Source organism: Gobius niger, assembly GCF_951799975.1.
Source record: "Gobius niger genome assembly, chromosome: 13".
Lineage (NCBI taxonomy): Eukaryota > Metazoa > Chordata > Actinopteri > Gobiiformes > Gobiidae > Gobius > Gobius niger.
The window spans coordinates 8,464,397-8,482,877 of NC_136864.1; the positions used below are offsets into that span (position 1 = coordinate 8,464,397).

At 42.1% G+C, this 18,481-nt stretch overlaps 1 protein-coding gene across 6 annotated transcripts in view; it reads right to left on the bottom strand.

The window, feature by feature from the left end:
- The window catches only part of LOC306972937 (receptor-type tyrosine-protein phosphatase mu), a 373,633-nt gene that overhangs the window by 168,447 nt on the left and 186,705 nt on the right, over nucleotides 1–18,481 (bottom strand). For all 6 annotated transcript variants that reach the window (XM_079569665.1, XM_079569664.1, XM_079569663.1 and 3 more), the window contains exons 8-11: nucleotides 16,619–16,930; nucleotides 14,871–14,980; nucleotides 1,996–2,197; nucleotides 1–96 (exon numbers count right to left, since the gene is read on the bottom strand). The exon at nucleotides 1–96 is cut by the window's left edge and continues 7 nt beyond it. In XM_079569665.1, coding sequence (XP_079425791.1) covers nucleotides 1–96; nucleotides 1,996–2,197; nucleotides 14,871–14,980; nucleotides 16,619–16,930 — 720 coding nt within the window. The remainder of the gene's footprint in view (nucleotides 97–1,995; nucleotides 2,198–14,870; nucleotides 14,981–16,618; nucleotides 16,931–18,481) is intronic.

Consider the following 18,481-nt stretch of genomic DNA (forward strand, 5'->3'; position numbering starts at 1 on the left):
GGGCACCTCTGCTCTGCGCCGGTTTCAGCAGCACAGTGACCGTAGTGTCAGTTTGGTTCAGGGAGGTCTCCTGGTCGTACGCCGGCATTGACGGAGCTATGGACAAAAGCACACAAGAAAGAATAAGCCACTTTCTTTAGAGCAACAGCTTCGCGACACTTTTATCTTATAAGGCCCTTCTGGCTTTCAGAGTGATGTCTCTCAACTCAAAAATATTGCAATAACAGTGAAACAATTGCCCCTGCCACTAGCAGCTTCAAGAACTAAAACTTCAAAGTAGATCAAATACACCGAACTAACAAGAGTATAGACGGCAGGAAAAATGCTGGCTTTTGTTGGAGTCATGATTTATAGATACCAATCTCCACAGACTGAAAAGAGAAGGCGATACATCAAAAAACAGTTTCGACACTCGCTGGGTTTTACATGCAGAGCGTATTGAGGCAATGTTCACACAACTGACACTTTTAATTGTACGAGGAGCTTTGAAAAACAGGAGAGAAAGTAGCCAGCGATAATGACTCTGTTTGTATTCTATGCAGCCGGTGTTAGCACAATTAAAGCTTGTGTTTATTTTAATAAATGGCACTGCTTTACATTCATAATTTACATAATTTACTCACCATAATGTTTAGAACTAACATCACACACAATACATTTCTCTCGATTGTGCACTTTTTGATTGAGCGCTTGTGTGAATTTGAAACCTCTATATCAGGGGTTCCCAAACCTTTCGGGCCACGACCCCCCACAAAATAAATAAGCTGTATCTGTAGCCACAGGGGCCAAGTGGCAGACTGGCAAAGATGTGGCAACCATTACACGTTAAAGCTGAGGTACCTGATTTTTCCTGTTCAAATAGTGACACTTTTATTTTTATTTTGGCCCAACTTGTTTCTAGCTCTCACTCAAATTGTTCAAAGAATGTAATTACATGCACATTTCAGACCCATATACAGCATTGAGCGCCCCCCTAAGCCTTAGCCACCAATCAGCAACTTGTGTACCGTGCAAGACCCACCTTCTTTCGCGCAGAAAGAAGTAGGTGTGGTGTGTAGAATGAGCTCAGACCTGTTCACCACAACTGTCTCTAAAATCTGTCACTCAAAAGGTTGTTAATTCGGGTACAAAGTGCCGTCATGCAAAGCTTGATATAGAAACTGCAGGTACGCGTAAAACCTGAGGTGGCAGTAGTGAGTATAAAATGACCAACTTGTATTAAGTCCCTTTAAACATGACCAGGAGCATTTGCATTTACATAGACTATACAATTTATATACTCACAGTAGCGTGTAATGCAGTATGTTGTCTTCACAGATATTTCTGAAAAATAAAGTGACCCCCACACGGTGCCCTGAGGCTAAAATGCCTGGTTCAGGCTAATTTGAGAATCATTCCCAGGTTTCTGCTGATGTTAGCTGGTGTTAGCTGCTGACCTCCTCCTCCTGTATCCCATCTATACTAATGTAAGATTCACATGCATTCCAGAAGCATTAGTTATGTACATAATAAGACCCCAATGAAACAGGATACTTTGTTATTTGCAAAAGACGTAATGCTACCTGAATATCCTAAAAGCACCTTTACTTTAACATTCAAATACTGATTTCAATTTGGTTGTGATAGTCTAACCTTCAAAATTGTTTCGCAACTTTCCGTGAGAAAAAAGAAGCTTTACTATCATGCAAACAAAAACACCTGCTAGCCTGCTGGTTCATGATTGAAAAAGACGCTTAATAATTAAATGCACAGCGCGAGAAAACATCTTCTTCATAAATGTCTGCTTTTATACTGAAAACGAGAGTACTGGGCCTTTTAAGATTCCCTGATTTCTAAGTTTGATCACACCACTCTCGACCCTGAGCGCCCCAACACCAGCGCGCTACATCCCTCATCCGTGTACCCGCTGGCTACAAATAAGACCGCTCTTAGCGCATTAGTCCTCATGTATTCCTCTCGCTGCTCGGCTCGCGTTGCTGCAGCTGACCCCCTGACCTGAGATCTTGGTGGTGAACTGCGTGATGACTGGCGGTCCGTAGCCCTTGGCCGTGCTGGCGCGCAGGGTGAAGGAGTAGGTGCAGCCGGGGTCCAGGCCGGTGAACGTGTGGGTGGTCTCGTTGGCCTGCTTCGCCACTTTGCCGCTCTGGTTGGAGAGGTCCAGCTCGGGGTCAAACGAGCTCACAGCTTTGTAAGAAATCTAGGAAGGAATAGGACAAAAACAAACATTCGCAGTTAGTGGGTGAAGTGGGAGGAAATCGTCTATAAACTGCTAAGGATGAGAGAGAAAGGCTTGAGCGTGGATAGTAAGTGCAGCTTCAAGACATTCACTTGCTTTCCTGAACATTGACAGTATGAGTATGATGTAAAGGAAAAGACAGTAAGGCAGTAAAGGAGAGATTGGGCTTGTCAGTACTTCAAAGAAATCTGGAGCACCCTCTGCTGGAAGTAGTGGAAATGACACATTACAAAACTTTTCATCCCTCCCCTCATCTATAGTCATGAGATTTGGGTAATGACTGAAAGGATTGCGGATACAGGTGGCCAAATTGAGTTTCCTTCACAAGGCACTCAGTCACCAAGGAGGAACTCGGAGTAGAGCCGCTGCTCCTTCACATCAAGAGGAGCCAGCTGAGGTGGCCCGGGCATCTGTTTCGGATGCCTCCTGGTCATTTCCCTCGCAAGGCGTTCCAGGCATGTCCCATTGGGAGGAGGCCCCCGGGAAAGACCCAGGACACGCTGGAGGGACTAATCTCTGAGCTGGCCTGGTGTCGCCTCAGGGTCAGCCCAGAAAAGATGAAGGAGGTCTGCGTGGACAAGGAACTCTGGACATTTCTTCTCAAAGGGCTTTTCCACCAAGGTGCTGGTTCAGAGCTGGTGCCGGGTTGGTTCTGCACTGACTCGGTTTTCCACCAAAATGAGAGCTGTGCCTATTGCCATAGCAACGCTTTGGGAAGTCAACTGTCATATAAAACATGGATAGTAACATCTTACTAGAGCCACTTCTGATTATAAAATACACAAAAATACGTTTATGCTCCTGTCACAGCAGCCGTTAACATTTTTGGTTTCTTATTTCTAACTGCTCCATCTTGTTTTGGCTTCTTCAGGACGTTATAAGCACTAACCAACTAACATTGTTTTTTTGTCAGATGAGAAAGCCACACCCCAGCCACTGACATCACTGGTGCTCGTTTCTTGGTCCAGGTTTTATTTTTTCAGTGGAGAACGAAAAGACCGGTTCTGAAACTGGAACCAGCCCGGAACCAGTTTGGTGGAAATGGGATGCCTCCATGACCCGGCCCTGGATAAAGCAGTAGAAATTGGATGGGTGGACGGTTGGACTTTTCATTTTTCATATCGTGGAGCCCCACTATTTTGTATGTTACAATCAGTATGGAGTTGTGTGAGGACGGAGTTTTTGAAGGTTGGTTGTAATGATATACTAAATGAGAAGTTATAAAATATTAATAACATAAAATAATAGCTTTTACCCGACGGCACTACATTGGTATTTTAATAATGTTGAAGTGTATAGAGATAAAGTTTTGTATCAAACATCAAGGTTTCTCCGCACATTCATCGTGTCAATGTTCAAATATTTCATGATCTCTTCAGCTCAAGTGAGTGAGCTGCATGTTAAGAGCCTCTGAACAATGCTGCCTTTTGTTGCAACTGGGCCAGGTTTTTTTAGAAGCTTGCACATATAGTTATAAAGAATTTTGCCCAACTGGCCAACTGGTGTCTGAGAGGATAAACGGATGTATTTCTTTACCATCAGTGCGGGACCCGGAGACATGAATTTACGAGATTGAGGTTGTCCGACCATTCAGGTCCTATTATGCTCCACATGAAGAGGGATATATAACTTCTGTTGTGTGTCATACTGATATGCAAGCCAAAACATATTGTTATATAACCTTATGGCTATAGATAATGGCTATTCATCATGCACAGTAGGGGTGGGAACCTCTGGGTACCTCATGATTCGATAAGCGATACATGGCTTACGATAGCGATAATCTCAAGATACGCCGAAAATTGATATATTGCACAAAAATAATCTACGATACATCATTAAAATAAAAACATGCTACTTTTAACTTTTATTTTAACATACTACACATTATTCATCATTTACATTTCTTTATACCTCTTTTTCTGTGTGTATAAATGATCCCTGACTTACTCACTGAAAATGGGTCATTGATCTGTCAGTGTTTACGTTCAAATAATCAAGAAACCACAGTCCTATTTCAAAAGGAATTAATCAACCTCAGAATAATCGTATTCATAATGATATAAACTATTAAAAGTAATATATTTGTGTGACAGTGTTTGGTTCAAGTGCTTAAAACTGTAGTGCTGCCCTCTACTGTTCTGAACTTCTGACTGAACTCTTGATCATTATTGGTCTCTATTGACTGTGAAAGCAGTGGAGCACTGTTGCCTCATAAACATGCATGCCGTCACTCATTAATATGCACGACGTCATCGAAAGTATCGATATCGGAATAAAAAGAATCGCATCATCCCGCAAACTATTGCGATATATCCGATAATCGATGCACAAATGCAACTCTTTCAATCATCTCTTTCCTGAATATTGCGATAAGATATGACTAAACCATTTCAACACAGTAAGATCCATTAAATTGAACCAAAATTGTAACCAAGCAGTGTCAAAACATAGTGTTAACCCAATGGCCACTGGCTGCTCTGCTTTATGCCCGCCATTGTTCCGCCATTGCTCCGCCATTGCTCCGCCATTGCTCCGCCATTGTTCCACCATTGCTCCGCCATTGCTCCGCCATTGCTGTAGTACCTCCATATCGCCGCTAGTGCCCCATTGAAAAGCATTGGAGTTTAGACACCTTAAAAACAACTTTAGCGCCTGGTTTCAAATTTTTCATCCCTAGACTAGGCTAGATATTCCTCCTGAGATAACGCTGGGTTAGTCACAATTTAAGAAACCAGGCTGGTTTTCGTAAGAAGAATTTTAGAAATCTCGTACTTAATGAGGGTCGGACTGTTGGCATTGGAGCAGCGCGAGCTACACGTCACGCAAGGGCCGAGTCTACAGTGAAGATCCCGCCCTTATGTCCTTTTTAGGAACATGCTTCATCAGAGCTGGGGAGGGGGAGTCTGTAAATCCGCCATGACTTCCCCCACGACGGTAGTCATTATGGTAAACGGGGAGGAGTTAGTAGAAGCTGTCCATTTATATATACAGTCTATGTGTTAACCTCACCGCTGAGAAAGCTCATCGGTCGCCAACCTTCCGACTGCCCGAAAGAACAAATACATAGTTATTACCGGGCAGCTGTTGCAAAACTTTCACCCACAGACCCGAAGGTCAGCGCTTTGACGCTCCCTGCAATCCATACTGTCATTATGTCATTGGGCACTTGCCTCTATAGTATCTGTCCCTTAATAAAAAAGCACTTTGAGTCGTGCGAAAAGCCCTGTACAAATTGACACTATTTACCATTATCTGTAATTGCAATAGGCGGTGTAGTCTGACCTTTTCAAATCCTATAACAAAACCATTGAGTCATTTGCATAAGCCTAATTGCTATCTTTTTAGCGCTTACCACATAATGCAAAGTTAAATTCAAATATGATTGGTAGACAATGGCTGCCCTTATTGACTCTATACTGCCCAACTAAATGCCAGTGAAGTGAATATTTTAGCATGCTGTTCAATTGTGTTTGTTTGTTGGCATTTCTAACCACACAACGTGATGCTTTTCGATTATTTCTGACTGAGAAACTTGACATACCTCCCTCTTTGTCTACGCTTGTATTTTCAAGGTAAAAGACGGCGCATTACCTGTTCCAATAATACATATTTGGTGCTGGAAGAAATGCATTAAGGTGGTTTTAGTAATATCCATTTGAATAAGTATAAAGTGCCACTCTAAGAAAATGCCTTTGCTTCTCGAAACGGGAACGGGCTCCATTATAATTCCAATTAAAGCTCACAAAGGGAGTTTGGAGTGCTGCATAATTTGTGTCCATCAACTTTGGAAATGCGCAGAGGACTTCTCATTTCGTCTTTGTCTGTGAAATGAGTCCACGCCGCCGAACCCTATGTACCGTAATGTTTCTGAGAGAGGGGGAATGAGAAATGGCATGTCAACACTGGGCACACGGACAGGTTTTCACTGTTTTAATGGAGCTGACAGAAAAGTAATGGAGAATATTTGGATGGCGATTAATTTGGAAATGGCTTGTAATTGTTGCCATTACTTGTGTCTGCGATTTGGGAAAATAAGTGGTTCATTTTCTCCATAATGTAGGGCAGTTGGTGTAAGTAGCTTTAATGTTTCCAAGCTGTTCTCACTAATATGTTTAGTGCAATGTACATTTAACCATGAGTGGAGCAAAGTATAAAGGAAAATACTACTCGAGTAACTGGTTGATGTATATTTTAGTGGTGACACAAAACTAAAACCTATGTGAAATGTCTGGTATTCCTTATTAACTACCACAGCATGGACGAGACAGAAGAAACTACATATTTTGTTTACTTAAATTACTGTATGATATAAGCAGTTAGAAGTCAAAGGTTCGTTAAACCGGGTTGAGGAAGTTTTTCCCCTGACCTTGGCTTCGTCAGCACTAGTGATGTTTTCTCAGAAGGCTGAGTATATACATCCGAGTGCTGACAAAGCCTTTTGAGGTGAGAGGCGAGAACAGCAGTACTAAGTAACTTGTTTACCTTAATACATCCTTTCCGTAGTCCCTGTGGGGGTAATACAAGTGTTAATGGGATGATTGGGGGGTCTTTCATCTCTCACCGGTGGCTCTGGTCAGGAAACCACAATTGCAGCTTTTCTGCCTACGGGTCGGAGTCACCATTACACACTAATGGAATCACGAAGAAGAAGCTAACAGGCTAACGGGAAAAGCTAAATGCGGGCTAGCGCCACTAAAAAGGTATTTACAGCCGTTTCAGTGACAAAAATTATCTCCAATGTGTAATTGGATGTACAATATCCCTCTCTACCTTTGTCTTTTCTGTCAGCGTAGTATTTACTCTCACGGACAATTAATGAGTAAAAAAAACGCAACTTGCTACGACACCTACAGTGGCGCTTAAGGCCTCAAGGGGCATGATGTTACTTAGCTTTAAAGACAAAAAACACTCATTTAAAGTAGTAATTCATATCAATTTATATGGTCAGTTATGCTACCGGCAGCATGTATCTGAATTTTCTTGACCCAAAGGGCAACTATTTTTCATAGATTTCATGTTTTGCTACACCAGTCCTTTTAGACACAGTTTGAATATGGGAAAAGTCTATTTTTTTAATTATTGTCTAATCTTTTTTTTTTCTTTTATAATAGGGACATGTGCAATCATCGGCTGCCGAGGTCTCCTATATCTGGGCGAGAAGTCCTCGACACTAAAACAACCCAGTACAGATGATTTAGAACCTTCGCCTACAAAGGGAAAACTGTACATCTAGCAGATAGAAGAGTACACTGACCTGAAAAGTATTATAATTTATGTATATATATATATGTATATTTATCATACGCACATTAGATTTCGAAGCATTCGTGTCCACACAGGATCCTTTCAAGCAAACCGACACAAGGAGGCGTCTTTTCAGCATATAATGAATACAATAAAGTGTTCTTATTGAAATGGTGACACTTAAGTTTTAAAGTAAACACTGATATGGGGATTGTGTGTTGATTCAATGGCAAAAATAAAAAGATTATGTCTCGTATTAATAGAAACCAGCAATTTATTTTCCAAAACGCATTACTTTTACCTCTCCTTCACCTTTTGTGCATCTGAGTTTTATTGCTATATTTTTCCATTTTGGAGCATTAGATGAAAACGACTTTGAGGCTGAAGCCGGTGTCTGGCAGAAGCCGCTGAGATGTTGCCAATAAAAGCGCATTAGAAGCTGGTCAAAGGGATGGCAGAGGATCTCTCTGATATGAAACGTGTCAGACGCATTTCACTCCAGGTCCTTTGATAATGTCAAATCAAAGCTCTGTCCTCGGCACTGTACCGACAAAAAGACTGGATATGTTCTGGATTGGCTTCTTAAAGCTACAGTCAGTGTGTTTCTGTCTAGTAACTGTACAGCCTTTTTATTAGTAGATTGTTTTAAAGTGGACTCATAATTAATAATAAAACTGCTTTTGGGCACATTTAACAGTTTATCATTTTGAATTATTGTGCAGAGACGATCCTTGATGCTCTTTTAAGCATCTCGTGCATTGCTTGCACGAGATGCATTTGCCACTGTCCACGTGGTGTGGACCACACTATTCTCCCCGCTTTATAAAATGATTACATTCTCTCACCTCTGGTCCCTGACTCACAGTTTGAGAACTGCTGATTTAAAACTAACTGAAACCTGCGCCTGACTGATTATTTCTCTTACCACTGAGACTTAGCCTGATGGTAATTGTTTTAGACCATGCACATTCAGAGAACTGAGGTGTAGTTACTTAAAGTAACTTGCCATGCCCATGAGAGCCATGAGGATTCAGCTCCCGTTTGAGAAAAATACAACAGCTTTGCTCTCTTCTATTCGCCAAACTACTGTCCTCTGTGTGCGTTTAACTAAGTGCACCGCACAGAAAACTCTGGGATCAGGCCTCTAAAAGCGATTCAGAACATCAATGGTTCTTTAAAAACAAAAATAAAAAATTTAAACTTGGTTCCTCCAATTAATAAGCATTGTTGTCGAACAGAGGGGCACATACGGTATACAAACGGCATCGCGTCATAGAAGGGGGCGTGGCCTCGCCAACAGGGGAAAATATAATCTTTTGGTTACGATGAAATATAAAGATATTTATCACATACAAATACAGTCAAGTCTAAATCGGGTGGATGTTTACTCACAGCAGATTGTTCGGTAGAAGCGGAAAAACGGCAGTCGTAGCTAGCATTAGCACGATGCTAACATTATGGGCTGTTGAACCACTTTGCTCCTCTTCATGTCTTTGTATCTTTATTTAGTAGAACACTATATTCATAATTCACCATTTGTTAAAGTAGTTTTTGAATAATTAGAGAAAATTGTTTTCGCCCTTAAGTGTTTTCAAACATGACCATATATGGCCGATTCCAGAGATGCCGTCTGTATCTATACCCCCCAAAAAAGAATAAAACATCATTAGGCAAATCACGAGAGAAAGACAGTAGTGAGCAGAAGTCTTTGTGTAGCAGCGTCTTGTCAACTGAGACAAAACTGCGTGTGTGATATCATTGTCAAACATTAAACCACTTCTCTCATATAAGCGCTATATTCTTTGAGGTCGACTTCATCCATAAATGAGCAAGACACCTGGAGCTAGCTGCGGGCTCAGTCAGTCGGCGTTATTCACCGTCTTTGTGTTCGACTCACTCTGGTGCATAAGAACTAACAGCCCTGACTGTGCCGGGAAACACACTGCTGCCGCTGCTGCATGCTTTACTGTTTATTAAAATAAGGAAATAGGGGGATTGACATTGACTTATTGCTTATTTAACCAGACAAACAGCGGTGGCGCTTAAGCCTCGCAGACAGAGACGGAGTGCGGTAATTCGGCAGCATAACGGTATAATGGCCCGGAGTGGCTCTTTTGCAAAGTGAAATGCATTTTGCGAGACATAAATACAGCGGGGCCGACGGAAACACACGCCCCTCCCGACATCCGCTCTGAATGCTTTTACTTGTAGCATGAAATATTTAAAAGATAAACAGCTCAAACGTGTACGGGTGATTAGGAGCGCAGTTATATGAAGGCTATTGTTTGCCCATAGCAGCACCTTAGAGCGCCGGGATATACAACACTGCGCACTTGGGGAAAACACAAATGGTATGAATTTGAACTCCCCACTGCGAGCGTAATGTCTTTCCATCACGGAGAGGATATGGGATTCATAAGGCATAGCCGAAGCTGAACTAATGCGGCGTAGGAGAAATAAAGAAAGGGGAAAGTAGTTAAATCTGTGCTTTGCAGTCGATCTCAGAGCCTTGTTTGGGACCCAGTTGGGGGGGGGGGGGGGGGGTCAGTGATGGCTAACCTCAAAACCGCAAAACAAACATCGACGCAAAGTTTGCAGACCGGAATCAATTTATGGAAAGTCTTTGCCTAAAGCTGTTCCAATCAATGCAGGCGCAGAGTATAGACCCAACATGTGTGGACACTCTTTGTATTATTCAGCCCGGATGGTGGAGCGGCCTTGAGGAGAAGCCGAGAGATAATATTTGCTCAGCGCTGTTCTGTGATGTGCCTACAGGTCTTTGCTGGTTATATGGTGTTGAGTCTATTGAAGGGTCATCTAGGTGTCAATGGCTAGAATAACATAAGAGAGGGATGTGCAATATTAAACAGGGAATACTACATCTGTATAGTAGCACTTTGTATGCAGTTCCCTTAAGGCTTCGCTCCTTCAAGGCAGCGTCACCCGGGCATTTGACGAATGTTTCTCAAGGTCTACTTATTATATTATAGAGAAGGGTTAAGAAGGCTTCTATGCTTGGTAATTTAAGTGGACTTTTTACCTCTCATCCAAGAAGCTTTGTCAGTACTATTTATTTACTACACTAAAACTACCAACAATGATAAGGACTTCGATGACTGAATCACCTGTCCTTTCCAGCTGCTTTGTCCGGCCCAATAAAGACCAAGCACAGATGATGGCCGGGAAGGGGAAGCTCTTGTACGACAGAAAGAGTACATGACCCTCGATAGTTTAATTCATAAATATTTCATCCGACATTCCCTTCTGATAAAAGAGTTTGGCGACAAACGTGGCCTTTGTTTTGGCAGAAGTTTCGACATGGGCCAATCCTTAGTTCCTGTCCCGGATAGACGCCCGAATGAGGTGAAGGTGGTTGCTCTATCAGAGGTATTATACCATGGTCTGGGTGAGTACTCAATTCTGATTGGCTGGATGGTGTCCGGTAAAAAGTGATAATGTACACCTAGTCCAGCAATAGTTAAATAATAGGTGAATCACGTTATAGATCACTCCACTGCAACTTTCCATAGTAACGATAAACAATTGAGCTGGAACTAGCTTCAACAGATTAAAAAGTGAAATAACTCCTGCCCAGGACCGAAAATAAGCAAAAAGGCCCCAATGAACAGTTTCAGTTTGTGGGACCATGGTACAAGCGGGATAATGCACTCAAAGTTGTCCATTATCAGACATAACTGGACTCCGCGGAACAAACCATAACACCGGGGAGGAGCTCGTAGTAGAGCCGCTGTTCCTTCACATCAAGAGTCAGCTGAGGTGTGCATCTGTTTTGGATGCCTCCTGGACAAAGGTGTTCCAGGCATGTCCCATCAGAGGGTGGCTCCAGGGAAGTCTTTGGGCACAATGCGCTCACCTGGCCTGGGGATGTCTCAGGATTCTAGGAAATGCCTGGTGTGAGGGAAGTCAGAGTGTCCTTGCTCAGAGAGGTTTGTCCCACGACCCAGTGACGGATAAAAAAGACGGATGAATGGCTGATAAACACCATGTTTTTTTGTCATCATTAGTGATTCCTTTTTGAATTGTAATAATAATGTATCAAGTTGACCGACACAATCACTGCAAATAAATCCTGATTGGAGCTGGACTGGTGTTATGTGACAGACAGCAGATGGAGAGAGCAGTTGCGTGGGAGTGACAGGGCACATGCGCAAACGCCCGGGAACCAATAGGACAGTGACCCAGGCTGCTCCATACGAGAGACAGACCATGTGGAAACAGACGAACCAGCAGAGAGACGGGCTGGACTTTACTACAGTATGCATGATCGAATTTTGACACATAAAAATAACTAAACTCTAATGCTGGTGGATGTCCTGTCTGCAGCAGTACCATGGTTCATGCAATACTTCGATATTGTCATGACGTAGTAACATTGTTACGCAAGTAAAACTAAACGCATACTTGAGGAATGGCTCATTTGGCAAGAATTCTTTCTTTTTTGTTGTTATGTTTCCTATCGGACCATTTAGCCACTTGGCTTATCCTTCTCTCTTCTATCTTTTTCTCATTATTCCTCACACATGCTTTGTTGTCTAAATCAGCCCAGAAGCCCTCCCCTGCGCAATGTGGTGTCAGGCTGTGCACCCCAGTCTAAAACACTAGCCCAACAATAAGGATCAAAGCATAAAAATAATTGCGAATAAGCATTTATATCAAACAAATGACCTGAAAGTGTGAGAGTGTTTTGTGCATCTGTAGTCCTTTCACAGTCATATTTGATGATTTTTAATCATTTAATTAAATTAAATAATAATTTATGACCTGACCCCCTGACCAGACAAAGCTCTGCAATCCCAGGAGTCAAGCCACGACTCAAATAAAACTGTTTGTCACATATCGTATAAGTTGTATTGTTTTTTTTTTTTTTTGTAGTTTTGTAGATTGAACAAGCTGTAGATTTGCCTTGAAGACTGAAATTATGATCCAAACAACCCAATAGCATTCATTTTAAAGGGGCTAGATACAAGTTGGCCATTTTATACTCACTACTGCCACCTCAGGTCATATTTGTAACTGCACCTTCTATATTAAGCTCGTGCATGACGGCACTTTAGAGGCAGTTGTGGTGAACAGGTCTGGGCTCATTCTACACATTAAGTCATTGTTGGAACATGTAGGGGGAGGAAAATAAATCATTTTAACATTTTTAAACTCTGTATAGTCCCTTTAACATCCTCCTGTAGTTTTTTCTATCCTCGTTAAAATGGTGTTTGCAACAATTGTATGTTATGTATCGAAGTAAGAAAAAGTTATGCCCACTTAATTCAATCAATACATCCGTCACCCCCCAAAATCCGAGGTTTTACAATGATCTTTTTAAATGTCTGCCATCTCGGTCAGACTGCGTGTTTTCGCACTCTCTAAATTTCCCTTTTGTTTCAGACAGTTAATTTTACAATCACACTTCCTGGTTGTATCTGGATAAATCCTGGCTCAGATTTGGACCCGGCTAATCAGGGTTAATCTGCCGTCTCCATGGCGACAGAGACGGAGCGATTTACGGCGGAGTTGTGTTTTTATTCCCTTCGATTTATTTTAGTGGAATGGGGCTTAGCTTAAGAGCGGATCTCATTTTATGAAGTACCTCTTTGTGTGCCGTGCGCCAACAAACAGACAGATGCAGCTAATTCCGCAGAAACCAAAGTGACACATGACAAAAAGAGAAATCTATTTCAACATTATTTTCCCCACTACAATGCAATACCGCCGAGGCAAGCCATGGAAATAGTCTTTCATTCAATCTCGCAAGAAAGGAAACTCAAAACTTCGAATGAGACTTTTTTTTTTTTTTTTCAGATGGTAATAATACATGGAGTTGTAACTAGTTCAGTGTACTCAATCTGGGGTGAGCTTTGGCTGGTCAAATTAAACAGTATGTAATCCATATAGATGAGTGGAAAGGAGTACAGGAGTATAGCTGTAGAAAACACAAAAAAATATTATTATTTCTGATTAAAAAAGCAATTATTTGTATGTTTTGAAGCATTTGTGAGGGTTGTGGCTTTAAACAGGGGGGTGCGGCCTGACTCCGGTACAAACAGGGGGCTCTTCAAGGAACAAAGGTTGGGAAACCACTGGCCCACTTGATGAAGCTTAATGTCAACATAAACACGGCTCTGATCTGGCATATTTGCTGATAAGAAGCTAAAGTTGTGTGGATTTGATCAAGAATGAGTATTGTCATATTTTTATGGTAATAAAGACCTTTTGTTTTTGAGTGACACTTTTTCATAGATAATAACACTGCAGGGAAAGTACAAGCAGCCCTCAGTCTGCTGTTCACCTACACCACAAAGCCACCAACCACTCCTTTGAGGACAGAGAGGGTACAATTGTATCTACAGAGAAACGTCGGTTTGAAAGAGGAGTCAAAGAAGCAATTTTTGTGAAGAAGGAGAATCCGTCCATGAACAGGAATGGCGGACTCAGATTTCACTTTTCTCCACTGTACAGGAACCTCTTGCGGCCCCGGTCTCTGTCATGTTAATGCAGCTGCAACTCAACTCAGCACAGATCATGAGGCTGGTAATGTGTGATCAGCTGAGATTGGGGCCGTTCAGACTGAAACTCAGGTGCGAGTTCGGTCGTTAGGTCGTTAGGACTTAGAACTACAAAGACTCAAACAAATCTGGACATTTCATATATTATTGTGTTTCTTCTTTTTTTGTCCCAGGGGTGTGGTGTTGTGTAGGGAACAGCTGTAAACCCGACACTTCTCTCTCGCTCACTTTAGCGCATTTCACAAAGCAGAACAGCTTCTCATGGAAAGATCGAAACAGTTGAGATTTTAACGTTTCTCTGAGCTTGCCCAAGGACGGCTGAGAAACATCCTGTTAAAGTCTTCAATCCGAGAACCAGGCTGTTCAAATGCACACACGAAAAAAACGGGTCGGGACAGTGCATGTTAATGAACATACATGGATATTTAGACATTTGCCTCTTCCCATAACGTTAGTGTCCGTCCAGAGAGGATAGAGGGGACAGAGTTGGAGAGAGGAGTTGAACAGAAAGGAGAGAGTTGCATAAAACCCCCGTTATCTCAAAACTAGCCTCTGTTAACTTAGGATTTCTCAGGAACCGAGGCACGTAGAATTAAACTGTTTTCACCTACGGAGAGCTTAGAGTCTCACCTTTCACACAAGCCACAGTCCATAGCTATAACAGAGAACACGCTGTGGTGCCACAAATATCATGAAAAATGGTCTGGATTGTTGGCACTCTACAGCTAAATCCCCAAAACAGCGCAGCACTCATTGTGTTAATGTAATTTATGAATTCTAAATAATTAGCAATCATTCCTTTGTGCATAGAAATGCTGTGAGATGTGCCTATATTTTCATGTGTTACACGTGTGCAGTGTCTTTACCTCATATTGTGTGATGATGCCGTATGTCTGCGATGGCTCTCTCCACTTCAAGATGATCTTCTCCTCATACGCACTGCCCTGAATGGACTCCAGAGGGATGGCACTGGGCACTGCGACACAAAAACAAGCCAAAGTTTAATCATATGAGCCCAAAGAGTGGATTAGAGAGACAAAGGAAAGCACAAAACTATCTAATTTAAGTCTCAATATTGAACATTTTCTCATACCATCAAAACATCAACTTGTTTAGGGCATTTCCAGATATTTTTTAGGACTCTCCACTTGCTCCTCTACACATTCCCAGCATCTCATTCAGCCACAGCCAGACGAGAGCTGCCTGTGTTGCCTCAGCAGTCAAGGCAGACACAGGAAATCTACTCTATACAAGTCTCAAGGAACCGCCAGCCGCTAGATATAACAAACAGACAGGCCCGCATGACGAAAAAGAGCGCTCTGTCATGTCTGCTACCCGCACGTCTTTGGTTGGAAACTTAAAAGCGGCAACCATTTCTTCACTCTCTCGGCCTCGACGTCTGTGTGCTTAGTATCTCGTGGGGGGAGTGATGCAGACAGGGTGTAGCAGGGATTGCCGGCTTGTAGATAAATGTGCCAAAAGAAATACGACATCTCCGCGATCATTCTGTTTCGCTTACGGTATGAAAGCAATTCGCAAGAGGGCTAAAAAAGACTGCATTTCTTTGACGCTGTTGCGACTAGTGGAAAGATTATCATCCCGGGATTCTCGGCGGAGCAGGGGCGAGAGCATGGATGTTTGCAAGTTTTTCCGTGTTGCAGATTTTGTTGGGAAAACTTGGGATTGGAAATGACAATGGTTGGAGGTGATCAAAGTAACATGTCGGAAAATGCAGGAATAAACATGTGTAGACTAGTGTGTTCTGCGATGGGTGAGTTACAATAAAATATGGTGCAGTGTAGGAGTAGGAGTGTTTTTAATGACCAGAGTTATATTTGTGCCATGGAAATATGGTGGTCGCATTCACACCTGAGAATGGGGACCAAAATTGCAACTTTGGCTGCGTCCGAAACCATCAAATTATAGCCTCTATGTCCTAACCTTAGCTCCTGATCCTTAACCTTTCATGGGTTCAACTGTTAGATCTCTATGCAGTTTTTGCCCAATTCAACCATCCTTACACAGGGGAAGGGGAAGTGACATCACCGACAGCTGCTGTTCTTCTTCTTTAAGGTTATTGGCAGATTGCAGGCAAACAAAAGCACATGCCACTACCTACTGTATTGCATCTGCAACATAGTGTCCAAATAGACATTTAAGGCTCTTTAAAGCTGTGACATGTGACTGTGCTGTGGAGACTCTAACATGTATTTTGTCACTTTTATTAAGTTTGGCTTGTGCAGAATGTTATTCTATATTTTTTATTAAATGTGCACCTGTCAATCAACAGTGATTGAGGGGCGGCACGGTGGCTTATGGGATGGCACATAGCTCCTAATCACCGGTGAGTTAACACCAGAGGTCCCTTTGCTAAAGTGGCTATGATAGTTGAGGCTCCTCTTCCTATCTCCTGCCTAACTGACGGCCCAATTCGGAGGCTTCTTATCATTGCGGAAGCTGACTTACATCTGGTTTGGCGTTAGACCTCTTTTCGGAAGGGGCCAATGTTTCATTTTTCCAAATGGAGCGGTTCGCATTCACACCTCTTTTTTGTCAAATCGAATAAGAAATACTAACCAGATGAAGTAAACAAGTAAAAGTAAACACATCTCACCGTCCTCGTCGGTCTGCACCTCCAGCTCGGCGCTCTCCTTCACCCCCTCAGAGTTGCTCAGGACCATTTTGAAGCTGAGGTTGGTGAAGGGCGTCAGGTTGTGGATGGTGTGCTGCGGGTTTCGGCTCTGCGTGTCGTAGCAGATCTCCTCCCGGGCCTCCTCCTTGCCCCCCGCAGGCCTGGAGCGGTACTGCGCGGTCAGGTTGTAGGTGTGGCAGCGAGTCACGTTGTAGCCGAGCGGCTCCCAGCGGATGGTCACCTGACGGGACTGGACCTCCACCACCTCCAGCTTACGGGGGCCGTGCATGGGCTCTGGGGGAAACAAATGAAACAAAACAATGTGTGTGAACTTACGTGAAGGAAAGACTTTGGTATGGTTGTTCAGATGTGATATGGGTCATTCCATTTTAAGCTGATACCACAGACCTGGTGTGAAGCAATCACTGATGTTGCTAATGCTAACGCTAATGCTAATGCCAGGAGCAACTTAAATACGGGCTCTGTTGACATAACAAAACAAAAAAAAAGATTTATGTTGCTTCTTTGATGCCTTCATTTAGTATTTATAGCAAAACAAGAACCAAACAATGTATTAACTTTTGACACATGGGTTTTTTAATAATGCATATGTGCTCATGGCTTTAGCATATTTTGTAAGCACCGTTGTCTTCACAAGTGGTAACTGACTGTCAGGCCTGTCACGATAACAAAATAACAAAGAAACTATTGCGATAAACAATATTATTGAAGACTTTACAATTAGGCTCTTTTAAAAAAGAACTTAATCTGTAAATATCCCACAATAAACATGAAAAATAATGAGACACAGTTTACTTTGGGCAAAAATAAGTGTACAAGCAATAAATATTGAGCCCAACAATGTATTGTTTATCTGTCATTTATTGAACCATAAGTCGATATAATAATAATTATGACGGCCCTACTTACTGCTCAGAATCTGCAGCAACACAGGGCCTAATTTTTGTATTGTTTGGATAAAAAAAAAGTATGTATATCACTCTTCACTCTAGCCTATTGTTCAAAATAGAGTTGAAGGACAGAATTCTATGAATTCACATTTACATGGAGGCCAAAATCTGATCATAATCTGATTTCTGGAGTTCTCAGATTATTGAAGTGATATGTAAACAGCATAATCTGATATTATTATCTGATAAAGATGTAACCTGATTTCTTTCAGACATTTCACACTTGTGTGCAACCAGGAAAATAAAGAAAAAAGTGTAAACGAATGTTCTAAAGATTAAAAGATATCGTAAAAAGACTAAAAACCTTTTCAATAAAAAAATGAAATCATAAAAAATCATAAATGGAAATAAAAGAGTTGTCCATGAAATAAATTCCAAATATGTTTAAAGATAAAACAAAGCGCCACCAATAGTCCAGTGGTTAGAGCTGCTGCACATATGCAGAATATTGTTCCATGCTCAGAGTTGTGAGTTCGAATCCTGCCTTGAAATATTCACTAAATTGTCTCTACAGCTCGTCCCTCACACCCATATTAAAAGTTAAAGTGTTGTTTGTATTTAACTTTGCTGAGATCACAATTATGAAGAAAAATAATGCACAGTTGACCAGCTTTGAACCCTGGACTTTTCAGTTTCTAAACCTGTGCCGTCTCCACTGGGCCATCAAGCACAGAAGTGAACGGCCACATGGAGCCCTTTGACTCCAAGACCAAATATGGAGGCGCAATCACTTTCAGTCATCTCCACCTGGTTCTGCAGGTGGAGGTGACGGAAGGGAGGGGTGGGGAGATACTTCAGCTGGTCTAAAAAATCCCCCTAAAAAAACTCTGGCTCATGTAAAACCCAGAGTTTTGGGTTTTCTGATTACTCCAGT